The sequence below is a fragment of the Rousettus aegyptiacus genome, unplaced genomic scaffold, assembly GCF_014176215.1.
Source record: "Rousettus aegyptiacus isolate mRouAeg1 unplaced genomic scaffold, mRouAeg1.p scaffold_m13_p_3, whole genome shotgun sequence".
In the NCBI taxonomy this organism is placed as follows: domain Eukaryota; kingdom Metazoa; phylum Chordata; class Mammalia; order Chiroptera; family Pteropodidae; genus Rousettus; species Rousettus aegyptiacus.
This window is the reverse complement of record NW_023416306.1, coordinates 84194778-84209981: the sequence shown is the minus strand read 5'-3', so window position 1 is coordinate 84209981 and position 15204 is coordinate 84194778. Positions and strand designations below refer to the sequence as shown.

Below are 15204 nucleotides of genomic sequence, written 5' to 3'. Positions count from 1 at the left end.
AGTGAAGATTTTGGCTGAGTGAGACAGAGAGCTGAGGAAGCTGCAGACTTTCCTCTTAAGGGGTCTACACATGGACTAACCACTGATAAACTCACTCGCTCTGAGCTCCAGCATTGGGGCAGCAGCTTGAAAAGCACCAGGGACATAAGGAGAGGAACTGAGTTGTCTGGCTTCACGGAGAGAGCTGGAGGGGCAGCTTTCTCCCACAAAGAAGTACTGGCACAGTACACTGTTTCTTTGTTGAGCCCTCCCCTGCCTGGATTGCAGGCCCAGACAGCTGCCATATCTGAGTCTCTGGCAACATAGCTAACATTAGTGAGTCCCTGAAACCTCGCCTCTTTCAATGTGCTGGCCCACCCACATGTTGCTTCCAGTGGATTATCCATACAAAAGGCCTATCAAGGCTCATGCTGAAGACTTTCCTAAAATTTCTCGAAGGTTCACAAAACCTAAATAAGCAGCATCTGGCCTTGGTAGACCCCGTACCTTTCTCTGAGCAGTCCCAAGCTTGGCACTAGTGGTAGCCAGCCTCAGTTTGCAACTTGGCCACTTGAGGCACATCCAAACCCAGAGTGGGTGGCGGCCATCTACAGATTACTTGGTGGCTTATGCCAGGTGGCCCCAGGAAAGGCATAGGCTGCAGTTGAGCTTGGCCTGCGGCAGGGCTCCTCCCAGGAGGCTACAGCCCACATGCCTAGGGTTTGGCTTTGATCTGAGCCACAGCACAACCTGAAGTCACATCTGAAGACAACACACCCATAAAGCAGACAGAGCAGACACTAGATTTCTGCCAAAGTGAATCTGTAGGGTCAGCTCCTGCACAACAGCTCCTCTACTGGTCAAAGCCAATGATCACAAACAATCAGCCCAAGGGTCAATTCCTCCCATTGATGAGCAGACAGCAACCAGGGCTCAACTATAATAGAAGTATACATACAACCTATACAAGGAACATACCAGGAGACCCCGGCTCACATGAAAAGGGAAGACTGTGCCATTGGACCCCATAGCACATCCTACTACATAAGGCCACTCTACTAAGACCAGGAGACAAAGCAGTCCTACCTAATACATAGAAACAAACACAAGAAGGCAGCCAAAAGGGAAGACAAAGAAGCATGTCCCAAACAGAAGAATAGAACAAAGCTCCAGAAAAAGAACTAAACAAAAAGGAGACCAGCAATCTACCAGATGAAAAGGTCAAAACATTTTGTTACATGGATGCTCAGTGAACTTAGGGGAAGAGTAGTGGAACTCAGTGAGAACTTTAACAAAGAGATAGAAAACATAAAAGTGGAGATAGAAAACTTAAAGAACCAGTCAGAAATGAAGACTACAATAACTGAAACGAAGAACACCTTAGGAGGAATTAACAATAGATTAGATGAAGCAGAGGATCGTATCAGTGACATAGAGGAAGTAGCAGCAGAGGATACCCAACAAGAAAAAAGAATCCAAAGAAGTGAGGATAGTCCCAAAGAGGCCTCCGGGACAGCATTAAGCACACCAGCATTCACACCATAGGGATATCAGAAGGAGAAGAGAGAGAGCAAGGAATTGAAAACCTATTTTAAGAAATAATGTTTGAAGACTTCCCTAACCTGGTGAAGGAAATAGACATACAATCCCAGAAAGACAGAGATTTCCAAACAAGATGAACCCAAAGAGGCCCACACCAAAGACACATCATAAACACAATGCCAAAGGTTAAAGACAGAGAATCTGACTAGCAGCAAGAGAAAAGCAGTTAGTTACCTACAAGGGAGCTCCCATAAGACTGTCGGCTGATTTCTCAACAGAAACTTTGCAGACCAGAAGGGACTGGCAGGAAATATTCAAATGATGAAAAGCAAGGAACTACAACCGAGATTACTCTACTCAGCAGAGCTATGATTTAGAATCGAAGGACAGATAAAGAGCTTCCTAGATAAGAAAAAGCTAAAGAAGTTCATTATCACCAAGCCAGTGTTACAGAAAATGTTAGAGGGACTTCTTTAGGAAGAAGATGGTAAAAGGAAACATAAGATTAAAAAAATGGATAATAAAGTGGCAATAACTATACACCTGACAGCAATTGCTTTAAATGTAAATGGATTCAATGGTGAAATCAAAAGATTGGGGGGCCGAATGGGTAAGAAAACAAGACTCTTACATATGCTCTCTACAGAGACTCACTTCAGATCAATAAACACACACAGATTGAAAGTAAAGAGATGAAAAATGATGTGTCATGAAAATGGAAAACAAAAAGTCACTGGGGTAGCAATACTTATACAATGCAAAATAGACTACAACAAAGGCTATAGTAAGAGACCCAGAAGGACCCATTATTTCACTTCTGGGTAGTTATCTGAAGAAACGCAAAACACTATCTTGAAGGGACATGCGAATCCATATGTTCATTGCAGCATTATTTACAGTACCCAAGATATTGGGGCATCCAGGGTGTCCATCAATGGATGAATGGATAAAGGAGAGGTGGTATGTATATATATACAATGGAATATTACTCAGCCATAAAATAGAATGAAATCTTGTCATCTGCAACAATATGGATGAACCTAAAGGGTATTATGCTGAGTGGAGTGAGTAAGACAGAGAAAGACAAATGTCATATGTAGAATCTAGAGAACAGGGCAAATAAACAGTAGAAATAAGCTCATAGATACAGAGAGAATTTTTATGGTTGTCAGAGTGGAATTCACATCTGGTGAGGGGATTAAGAGGTATAAATTGGTAGTTACAAAATAGTCATGGGGTTATAGAGTATAGTATGGGAAATATAGTAAATAATAACTATTCATGGTGTCAGGTGGGTACTAGATTTATCAGAGTGATCACTTCATAAGTTATATAAAAGTCTAATCACTGTGTTGTATACCTGAAACTAACATGATATTGTATGTCAACTATAATTGAAAAAATAAAAATATAATCTTTTTTTTAAGAATAGCACATAGACATTAGGTACCAAAGAGGAAAAACAGTTAACTAATAACGGGCAAGAGACAGAGGACCCCACCTGAGTAAAATAGAGAGTTAGAAATAATGATAAAGGCACATAGGGGGGACAATGAAACGATCTTCATAGTGAAGATATTTAATAGTTTGAAATCACTATATGGAGATTCTTGAAAAAGAGAATGTTTAATTTAAGGAGGTTATCAGGGGACTATTACAGAGCAAGAAGCCAACATAAAGAAGTCTATTAAGATGATGATTTTCATACAATGGATAGAGTGAGTTAAATAAAATGACAAATAGATTCAAACTAGATGAGGGATCTGTTTACTCTAAGAGAAATATAGTGAGAGCTAAAGATAGAGAATATAGAAGCAGTAGAAATGGAGGAAAAGGGAGAGATGTTAAGAATCATTTGTAAGGAAAAAAAAAAAGAGAGAGAAATTTGTAAAAGAATTAAAGTAAAGGGCAAGCCAAATATTATTATGGTTTCCAGACTAAAAAACTAGAAGGATGACAGAAAGAGCAGCTGACAATAAGGACAGTAGGGAAATCAGGATAAGATGACTTTAGGCAAGTAGAATTGGAGATTAGATTAGAAGACTGGGGAGAGATGATTTTTAGGCAGCTAAAATTATAGGCAGAACTAGAGGATTGGTCAGAAGCTCTTTGATTTGTACTGACTATATTATTAAGTAATAAATCCTGGCCTAATCAATTTCCTTATGACATCTGATACACAGTTTGTTTGTTTGTTTTAATAAAACATTCTCATAGGCTAAGACCGTCATTATTTCAACACAAAAATACACTCTATTTTAACAAGGACTGTAGGTATATTTACCATGGATTTTCCAACTTGATAATTATCTGGATTAAGATTTATTTTCCTGAAGAAATCCTGAATGTTAAATTTGGATGGAATAATATTTCGAGGAAGAAGTACATGGAAGTGGCTCACAAAATCCTGAAAAATGAAAGGAAAATGTTATAAAATCACAAGAGAATGATATGTACACAAGATCCTAAACCTACCTAACTGCCGTTTTATTGATCCTTTTCTCATTCTTTTAAACAAGTGAAACCAAGAAAGTATTTGTTAACTTGAAATATTACAAAAGGTTAATTTGCAAAATTGAGGGGGAGGGGTTATATTATACATAGTATTTTGTCATCAAAGAAGAATGGGAGAAGAAAAAAAAAAAGGACAGAAACAAATTTTCCCTTTTGAGAAAGTTATATTAAAAAAAACAAAGAAAAGTTATGTAACAGAATTAGAAATTTTTAGCTGAAAAATAATCAAAGGTGGCAGCTACTACGGGGTAAAAAGAATGAAGCTTTCCCTCCTAGTAACAGCAAAGACTTGCTCAGCTGCTGAAGTTTCAGTATAAGTTCTATATTTAGAGCAGCAGAAGCTATAGAGAATAACTATGAGCCCTGCTGGCAGCTTGCCATAAAAAAAATCCTGCTGAGAAAACTTTAGCAAAAACCAAAGGGAATGTTTTCTGTTAAACAAAACAGTCTGATTGAACTATTTCAATTACTGGAGTAATCTGTGTGAAGAATTGTTATGTTATGAGTAAACTTAATAAGGGCAAACATTCAGATCAAATGAGAATTGCCAAGCACTGGATTCTATCACAATGCAAGCTAATGAGATTGCTGATACTGACTGGAAGTGAGTACTCTCTACCTCTTTAATTCTGTATACAAAAGATGGAATGGAAAGGAAAAATTAAAAGAAATAAACAAGTAAGCTCCAAATAAATAAGCAGTAAGACAGGAATAATTTACTTGATGTGCATATTTATTTGAAGATCATTATAAAATTATAACCTGGAAAGAGTATTTGCAGCTATATCCTGATTGGCGAATTCGAACTGTCTCCAGCATCCCAGTGTACCGAAGCTGTCTAAGGACCAAGACATCATTGAACCGTAATGGCAGCTAAAATAAAGCAAACAACAAAAAAAAATTAACCTAGAAGAATAGATCTCCAAATTACAGTTTGTCTTATAAGTATGGTTAACTTTCGAACGTCTAGGAATTGACTGAAGATTATCTGGTTAAGAGATGGCAGAGGTGACAGGACAATCCAACTTCTCCAGCTGCTAGCTTCAGAAAAGTTCTGACTGCCTGACCCTAATTTAAAAAAAAAGAGAGAGCGAGAGAAACCAAGCTTCCAAGTTTCTCTAGTTGTAGTAAAGGATCTTCAAAGCTCAAAAGGAATGTAGTTGCCTCCAGAGAAGGCCACACAGTCTAGTCACTGTAAAATATGTAACAATATTAGCCTACTTATATATAGTCGAAGGTGTCTATATTTTTGTTTTTAATTAAGATTTTATATATAATCTCACTCAGAAACCACCTGCCCACTCCACCAGTTTTCTTGGTTAACTGAATAGCTCTCAGTTAACCAAGCTGACAAATTCTTCTTCTAATTACTAGTACAAGTTAAAGAGTAGTTTGTTTCTCTAAATACTTTTTGCTGATGATACTGGTATGATATATTTATAAACAAAAAATTCCTCTAGTCCTTGACAATTAATATCTCATCGTATAGGCATCGATAGGGAAGAAGCTAATGGGAGGTACTCACTCCTCACTAGTCACGATAACCTACTGACATTCCCAAGTATTTCAGTAGGCTTTTTTTTAGACATTCAAAAGAAGATGTATTTGGAGCTTCTGATATTTCTCACTATTCTCTAAATATTTTCAATGATCCCTTAAGGCAATCACAAACATTTTTCTGCAGACAGATGGGGCATACTAGCTGTCAAAGAAAAAATGTCAGATGGGCAACTTATGTTAAATAATAGTAGTTAATATTTATTTAGTACTTATTCTGTACCTTGAAATACTTCATTAATTGAATTCTTTGTATAACAAGGTCCCAATGATAAGGACTCAAACTTCTATTTAACTGTAAATAAAATGGTTTCCTTTGCAGTTAATATAAAAGAATAGCTAATATTTACTAACCACTCAATGCAGGTTAGGAACATTCTCAGTAGGTTATAGGTTTTGACTCACATATACTCACAAACACAATGAGGTTGGGCCTATAATTACAATATATTCTTATATGGATGAAAACATTTAAGCCACAGAAAGGTTAACTCATTTTAAAGTCACAATAATTGTAAATAGTAGAGTTAGGGACTGCTTCTTAATAATTAAGAAAGCTAAACATAATTCCTACTAGATTTTAAATGTTTAGGCTGGGAACTATATTTCCTATGATGCATATGAAAAAAGATGACAATGTTCACACTTAGACCTATTTTGCAATACTCTAATTGGGGAAACTGTCATAGAAAACAGGAAGGAATCAAGAATGTCCCTGTTTTATAGAGATAAAAAGCTCTAAACATGAAAAATGTCAAGCAAGTTTTTGAAGAGTGATAGTTTATATGCAAACAAGATTCATCTCAGGGTAACAAAACTTACATAAAACTTTTTTATGATGGAATCTCAAGAGGTATTTGCCTCTCAAATTCTAGGACATGCTAAATCAACATCATATAAATACCTCACAGGCAGGTAAGTGTAAAAATTACAAAGATATCCACAGAAATATAGAACAGTTTTGCTTACAAAAATTATAAATAACTCCACTCACCCCTCACCGTCACGCATTTAACTCTTAGAATTTAAAACTCAGTTTGAAGTAAACTGAGCTAGAAACACTCATTTACAGGACATTTTTACCTTTTCGGCGTTAGAACGAATGCATTTTACAAAATATGGTTCTGCCTGACCCAGAGTCTCCATCAGCTTGTTTAACGAGGCCTGTAATACAAAGTAATTAGCATTTTCTTCCATTCCAAACTGGCAATGAATGACTTACAAACAATAATGTTAGCAAAATATGTAAAAACAAGCAGTACACACAGAAATAGGTTTATTTCTGAAAAGCAAAATGAGTAGCATGGTTTTTTAGACACGTGAATCATATACCATCCAGGTATCCTGGCGATCATTCTGACCTTTCAATGCTTATCTGAACAAAACAGATTCGTCTTTGTTAAAAGTAAAATAGGAAATAACCTGAAACTGGGCACTGATGCTGGGAGGTTTCTTCTTCTTGTGCAAATGAAGAAGAGACTTGGTAATGCGATCCTGCAGGGTCAGTCTTGTCAGGTGCTTTAAAGAATTTACCTCTAGCAAATGCTGAAAAGAAAGGGGAGGGGAGATTAAATTCTTCACATAAATTAATCTAGGAACAAGAGAAACAAAATTGAAAGCCAGTTTTCATTATTTCCTATGTATAATTCCTATGTGGTGAACATGCAAGATCGGCATTCGACATCCATTCTACTCTCCTTCTGCTTTCCTGTAGACAATTTTCAGCTAAAACTAAAACTTTTTCCCAAACTATCTTGCATCTCAGGTTCTGAAACTGATTTAAGTTCATCAATTAAATTCCCACGCATAAAATTGGGAAGATGTAATGAGGCAGAGGCTTTGGCTTGTAGCTTCTGTTTCTGCTGGCAAGCATATACACAAAAGTACTTCAGTTATCTGTCCAGGTCCTACTTTTGTAAGTGTTGAGAGGCACAGTGCAGGGCGTTTGTGCTGTCACTTGCAACTCTAGTAAGGACACCTTAGCCCTAGAGTTGTAGCAGCTTCTTCCTGATTTCTGCCTTCCAAGCATGCACCTGGAAGCAGCAGATAGGAGGGCAGCTCCTTAATTTCCTAGCTTTCAGATTACAGCTAGGGTTAGTTCTGCATTGTTATTTTAATACTCTGGAAACTCTTAAGACTTGTAATGATTTTCTAAGCGCCTCTCTGAAATAGGTCCCTATCTACTTAAAAATATCTACAGTGATTACAGTTATGGGCAATTGAACCTCGAGTCATAGAAACAATAAATTCAATCCCAGGGCTCTAGCAGGTATGCCGTGAACATGCACACAGAAAAAAAAAACAGTCCCTATCAAGTCTCATCTGATGTGCTAATTATTAATCTTAATAATAATATTAGGAGTTACACATAAAGCAACTAAAGAATATAAATTATTAATAAAGTATTTGGGAGCTTTTTAAGCCAATCAAAGAATTTTAAACCATCCTATATTTATGGCAGTGACTTCGTCAATGAAAAGAATACATCTATACAAATGTACAACTACATAATGTTATTCAAAAAGTAGTAAAGGTTTTATTATATGAGAAGCACAAGACTGAGTTAAAAGCATGACAAATTTAAGTCTAAAAATATTAATTTTGATAATATAAACATTAAAAATAAAAACTATCACATAGCAATAAGCACAATAGTACTTAAACAAGTGCAATTAAAAAAAATATTTCTAGCAATAATACTTATTATGTTTATATAACCATAAGAAATTCTTTAAAAATATATCCCACAATAATAAAAGAGAAGACCTGAATATGCAGGTCTCAAATAAAAAATAAATGACAAATAGCGTAACGACAATCATTCAATCTAACTTGTAAGCAAAGAAACATACATTTCCTTTTAAAGAGATTTTCTGCACATTAGATTCTGACAAAACCCAATATTCAGGAGGATGTGGAGAAATAGGTATATTTATGCACTGTCCTCAGGAATGCAAATCATTATAACCTTCCAGATAAGCAATCTCACTTAGGTATTTATTTAAGGAGATTGTCAAACAAGATCTGAATATCATTTCTGACAATATACTTTAAAAAATGATATAAAATTATGAACAGAAATATGGAATTCTTTTCATAAAGTATGCTTCACCTACACAACTGAATACTATACAGCTCATAAAAACACTATAAACCTATATTTACTAACATGAAAAAATATTAGCAAATACTACTGACCAAAAAAAGCCATGTAAAACAGTAACATATATGTAAAGATGGCATGTTGGTGTTGATTATTGAAGGGTTTTTACTTTATTTTTATTAGCATTTTTGAATTCTCACAAGATTCATTACATACTATGTAAAAAAAAATGTACATACTGGTCAAGATTCAATTAGAATAATTTTAAAGTTTATCCAAAAGTAAGAACAAATTAGCACTGAAGGCTAACATAATTTTTACCCCAAACACTTCAGATATTTCTGAGAAAAACACCTTAGAAATAATTATTTTATTTTGTAAACCATATCTAAAATGATAGTAAAATTAATTACTAAATATTTGTCGCTATATTAAAAAGCATCATATGGACTGTGGAAAATGCAAATAACTACCAAAAAAAAAAAAAAAGTCCATACTTCTTTCAAGGAATTTAACTGGAAAAGTATTTTTTTTAAAAACCCACCACATGTATTACTACTTAAAGTCCTTCTAATTGTTTCATTTGCTACAGCCAGGCCTTCGTATGGCTTGATTTTTCTTGGCATTCAACTTGTAGCTTAAATGCCCAAACTTTTTCATGAAGTTCTTACAAAAAGTACCTCACCTCTACGTCGACATATCATTTCATTTTTCTCTTTGCACATCATCTAATTATCTTTTCATTTATTTGCTTTTTTTTTTTCTAGAAGATAAACAGTGAGAAAGCAAGGACTGACTAGACTGTTCATCCCTGTACCCCCAATGCCTAAAATAATTTATGGTACAGAGTAGGTATCCAATAAATATTAATTCTGATAAATTAATGGTTAACAACTAATGATTTTTGAGCAATATTTCATCAGCAACTGGATACCACACTTCTGCCCATAAAACCCCCATGATTAGATCAACCAACAAATATTCAGAGTGATTACTACACATCAGACTCTATTCTAAGTGCTAGGAATACACTGCATTCGACTACAGGGAGATCGGCTACAAGGACATTAAAAAATAAATGATAATTTGAAGACTATTAAGATTTATGGAAAAGATAAAATAAAGCAAGGGAGAAAAGGGGAGACAAGGTAGAACAGAACAAAGTGGAAGATAGGAGGTTAAGAGGACAAGAGAAAGATGAATCCATTAAGTGACAGCTGCAAAAATCAAGAATTGGAATGTGGACCACAGATCTAGAGGAAAGAGATAGATAGTTAATTTCTTTCTTAAGTCTTCTGTTCATTATTTACTTTATTCCTTTCTTAATTCCATCTTCACTGTTTAGGTTATTCAGCTTAATCAGTTCATTCATTTTAAAAACAATTGTGCAACATGCTGTAGAAACAAAGATTAAGAAGATACTGCTGAAGCATTATTTACAATAGCCAAGATATGGAAGCAACCTAAAATTCTATTGATAGACAACTGGGTAAAGAGGATATGGAACATATATACAATAGAATATTACTCAGCCATTAAAAAGAATGAAATCTTGCCATTTCCAACAACATGGATGGACGTAGAGGGTATTATGCTAAGTGAGTCAGTCAGACAGACAAAGATTAGTACCATATAATTTCATTTATATGTGGAATTAAAGAACAAAATAAACGAACAAACAAAACAGAAACAAACTCATAGATACAAGGACACTGTGATGGTTGCAAGATGGGAGGGTGAGTGGGGGAAGGTAAAAAAGGGGAAGAGATTCAGATGTATAAATTGCCAGTTACAAAAGCAGTCACAGGGATGTAATATACAGCATAGGGAATATGGTCAATAATATTGTAATAACCATGAATGGTGTCAGATGGGTACTTGATTTATTGGGGTTATCACTTCTTAAGTTATGTAAATATTTAATCACTATGTTGCACCCCTAACTAACATAATATTGTATGTCAAGTGTAATTAAAAAATTAAAAAATTATTTTAAAAAAGAGAAAATACTGTTCATGTTGTTAAAGAAGACTAAAATTAACTTCAAATCTTGAGCACAAGTGACTAAAAATTTAATTGGGGAGGGACACACTAAAATAAATCACTTTAGGCATCAAGTATAAGAGATGAGCAGGGAGTCAAAGTAGAAATGTACAACAGGGCAACCGTCAGTAAAAGACTGGAAATTAAAAGACAGGTCATGTTAGAAAAGTAGATTTAATAAAAATGATGGTTTCAAGGTATGAGAGTAAATTCTAAGAGAAAATAGAAAATATTATCAAAAGAGAATTATATTAACAGAGGGCTAAAAAGCTGTTGAAGGTTATATTTGTTAAATAATTGCTTATGTTTAATTATTCAGTATTCCTATGTCAATAAAATCAAGTGTTAGAGATATCCTGCATACAGGGGACTGAAACTTATTTCCAGTAGCTATAAAAGTAACATGGCTACATGCAACAGTGGTTCAGATATCAAGATATAAAAAAGAGGCTGCATATTTTACCAAAAAGAAAAAGAAAAAAACAAACAAACAAAATAAAGCTTAGGTTATTGACACTTCTGTTGCTTCTTTCCAAATCATATATGAAACTAACAATACAACAGAAATATCTTGTTCGGCAAATGACTATAGTCAATGAGATCTGCCACTTTAAGTTTTAGTAATATGTACTTGTCTTGCCTTGGTCTGAAGTGGAATGAAAGAAACAAGCAAAACATTATGTATAATTAGAAAAAATGAGGCTTATTTAAATAAGTATAAAAAAAAGGAGTGAGGTTACTAAACGAACCACATTATGCATACATATACATATATGTATATATACACATACATATATATACATAGATATGTATACAGATAAGCCACAAATTCAGTTCTATAAGAAAAATACTCATTATTTATTGACTGCTAAACATGCATGTACCAAACATTTATCTCTAATACTAGTATCTATTATCCCCACATTACAGATGAGATGACAGAGGTTAAGACAAGTTAGGGAACTCACTCCAAAAATCACAGAGCAAGTAACAGATCCCTAATATGAATGTTTGTTAGTGACTCTTACTCTCATAGGCTATGTTGCCTCTCTAATATTAGATATATGTATTTAAATCTATAAAACATTAAAATAAATAAGAACTCAGCTACATTCAACTTAAAAAGAGAAACGAATGAGATTCCTGTGATTGATGACTGAATGAAATTATTTACTTCAGATGCAGCCAACATTCATGTTGGCTATCATATGAAGTTTAAGAGGAAGGTATCCATTTGAGAAGAGTACAAAGAACAGTGCAAATAGCTAGACTAAGGAGTGGCATTCGAAATACTAAAAGACTAAAGAGACGGTGAAGGAAAAAGAAAGACAAATGAACAGATAAATGTGTTTAATAGCAACTGTGGTCTCTTTTCTCTATATAAAATTTATTCATGATAAGAACATCATTACAAGCCACTTACATAAATTTTCTTTGTGTTTTGTGATTTTAAACAATATTTACCACGACCAGAAATCACATCAGCAGTGCATTCTTTGGAAACATAAGGTAACTTAGGTAGAAGGAATAATAAAGACAGATTCATTTTCTTGTTTCTTAAACTAGAGAATCATAAGAATAAATAACTTTTTCAATTCTTTTAAATAACATTCATTAACAAGGATTCTTTCTTTAGGAGGATACAAAAGAATGAAACACTCAGTAAGATTTTTCTTTCTTTAGTAAATTCAATAAATATTTTTGGAATGCCATTTCTGTGTTAATGATGTAGATCAGAATAGGCAAACTACAGCCCAAGAGCCAAATCCTGCCCACCATGTTTACATGGTTTATATGACTGATAAATTAAAATAGTATTTAATGACATGTGAAAATTATAGAAAATTCAAACTTCAGTGTCTATAAACTTTTATTGGAATACAGTCACACTCATTCAATTACATATTGTCTATAGTTGCATTTGTGCTATAATAGCATAGCTGAGCAGTTACAATAGAGACTATACTATAAGCCTGCAAGCCTATCTGGACTTTACAATAAAACTTAGCTAATTTGTGCTGCTGATGATGAGAATTAAGTAAGTACTAATTAGAAATTATTTAAAAATCGGGTAAAATTCATAATTTGATCCTAACCTGGCCCAAGGAGAAATAAAAAAAAATCTCAAAGAGACAATTACTCAACAAAAATTTACATTTATATTCAAAAGCTTTTCAAATACTAGAAAACAGGATATGTCGCAATAAATATCTACCTGAACTATTAAACTTGGCCATTTTATAACATCCAGTCTTACTTCTAAAACGGATTGAACTGAATGCTCACAAACCCTACTCTGGGTAAAAATGAGATATTTCTTGTCTTTGATTTATAAAGATTGTTTGCATGAGTAATAAAATAATTATGAAGTAGGGCATCAATGGCAAAAAGAATTTTCACAATACCCACCTTTGGAAGGCCAGGCTTGGATTTGAAGTTTTTGTTTCTCCTAAAGAGACAAATCACATATTAGATAAAACTACTACTATAGAGATGAATGATCTCAAGGTCTCTATTGAAACAGCAAGTTATATACTATTTTCAAGATACAGATCATATTTATGAAAACACTGTCTGATTCGCCTAAGCAGGCACCTTTGAGAAGGAAGGATAAGCAAGGAAAAAAGAACAAGAAAAGAGATGCCTGCTCGGTAACACAGGTATAAACATATTTAAGCCTGATGATCAGTAACATAATGTTGTACATTCAAAGCTTAAATTTCCTTTTCTTTTGGATATTAATAGGACTCTAATTTCTTTTTACTACAAAATTTTGTTTCTGTCATTTCAAACCTTTAAATATTAAATGCTTAATTTCATAAATTTTTAAAATGTACTTTTCACTAAACTTTATGATCTTCCACTTTTAGAAATTAAAAATTCTCTTCTGCTTTTTTTTCTTACTCATAACTCAAAATCATACTTACATCAATACTTTCTTTTTACTATGTCTACAGAAAGAAAGGGAATAAAGACCAATACTTCATGAACATGGACTGGGGAGTCAGAAAGACTTGCTTGCGCTGGAATCTAAGCTCTCTCTCTCGGGATGGAGGTTCTGACAAAAAGCAATAATCATCTCTATAATGAGTATACTCAACTATGAAAACAAAAAACATCAACTTAATAATATGTGAGATTCATAACTCTAAATGCTGACTATTTTTAACATTGTCTCACTCAAAATTCTACTCATGAAATAGTTTCACCATCGCCCCCTTTTTTTCATCCAGAAATTTTAAACCAGTCCTAAAAAGCAATCCACATTACTAATTAATACTAACGTGAGAATTCCATGGGCTCTTTCCAAGAGTTTACTGCTGGCTGAATTAGTGAATATCCCATCTTTGTCAAGCAAGGAGGAGCTACTTGACAGTCTGCTCTGGCGAATTCCAGTTCTGCCATTCCGGGCAAAATCAAATGTATCACTGTAAAAATTAAATATAGTACAGTTTGCTTTTGTTAATTGTGACAGCTCTAATTCATACTCTCTAAATTGCTTAAATAAGTAGAATAAAACTTTAAACCTTAAAGTTAAAATTTAGAAAAAATGCTAAACCAGTAGCAAATGGTTTCATCAGCAACTATCAATCAATTTGCACTAAACTTTACTCATTCAGAACAAAAAATTTCTATGGATTCTGGCACATTCACATACAAGTGTACATGTAGCTGAGTACATCATATAGCTAATTTATTTAACTGTTATTAACCATTTAACAATTGAAGTTTTTGTTAGATTTTAGAACTTCCAAATGCTACTGAAGGAATTTCATATCCTAATAGGCTGTCCCATTCTATAAAATATTTAATTTCCTTCTGGAAGGTCTTACTTACACACTCAGTATTACACACACATCCACCAAAGTTACTAAGCTCCTTCTAAGGGCTGAGCACTACTCTAGGCACTGAAGATACAGGAACAAAACAGATAAAATTATCAGCGATTGTAATATAAAGAGATAATAAGGGGCTTTCCCGGTAAAGACAGAAAATTGTGCACATATTTGGATTCCTTCAGAAACCCATAAAAACATTAATAATTTTTAAAGGAATAAACACTTAAGAATAAAGAGAATATACTAAGAGATAACAGTAACACATTTTTGAAATTTGGAAAGCTGCAAAATATAGAAAGTAAACTACTTTCTCAGTAGTAAACCTGATAAAGCAATCTTAAACTGGCTGTGAGGAAGGTTAAGAAGCATCCCTATTTACTCATGAGAACTCTCAAAAGGCTCCAGGATTAGTGGTAGTAGTGAAAGTAGTGAAAAAGGTAAGTTAAAAGTAGGAACACTAGATGAAAGTTGGTTTAAGAAGCACTTAGAAATCCATGCAGCCTGATGACCATTCCTCCTTTACCCAAGCAAGAGTATAAAAGGCAAAGTGTGGACTGGGCAGCACCAGGCACAACTGGGGGTGAGGTATATAGATGTCAAAGGAAATACTAAAAATAGAAATTCTCA

The 15204-nt window shown here is 34.1% G+C and overlaps 1 protein-coding gene across 10 annotated transcripts in view; it reads right to left on the bottom strand.

Annotated features, from left to right (window-relative positions):
- The window catches only part of MYO9A (myosin IXA), a 224161-nt gene that overhangs the window by 82306 nt on the left and 126651 nt on the right, over positions 1 to 15204 (bottom strand). For all 10 annotated transcript variants that reach the window (XM_036217683.1, XM_036217679.1, XM_036217682.1 and 7 more), the window contains 6 exons: positions 14023 to 14166; positions 13148 to 13187; positions 7015 to 7137; positions 6676 to 6756; positions 4798 to 4908; positions 3806 to 3928 (listed from right to left, as the gene is read on the bottom strand). In XM_036217683.1, the coding sequence (XP_036073576.1) occupies positions 3806 to 3928; positions 4798 to 4908; positions 6676 to 6756; positions 7015 to 7137; positions 13148 to 13187; positions 14023 to 14166 (622 nt within the window). The remainder of the gene's footprint in view (positions 1 to 3805; positions 3929 to 4797; positions 4909 to 6675; positions 6757 to 7014; positions 7138 to 13147; positions 13188 to 14022; positions 14167 to 15204) is intronic.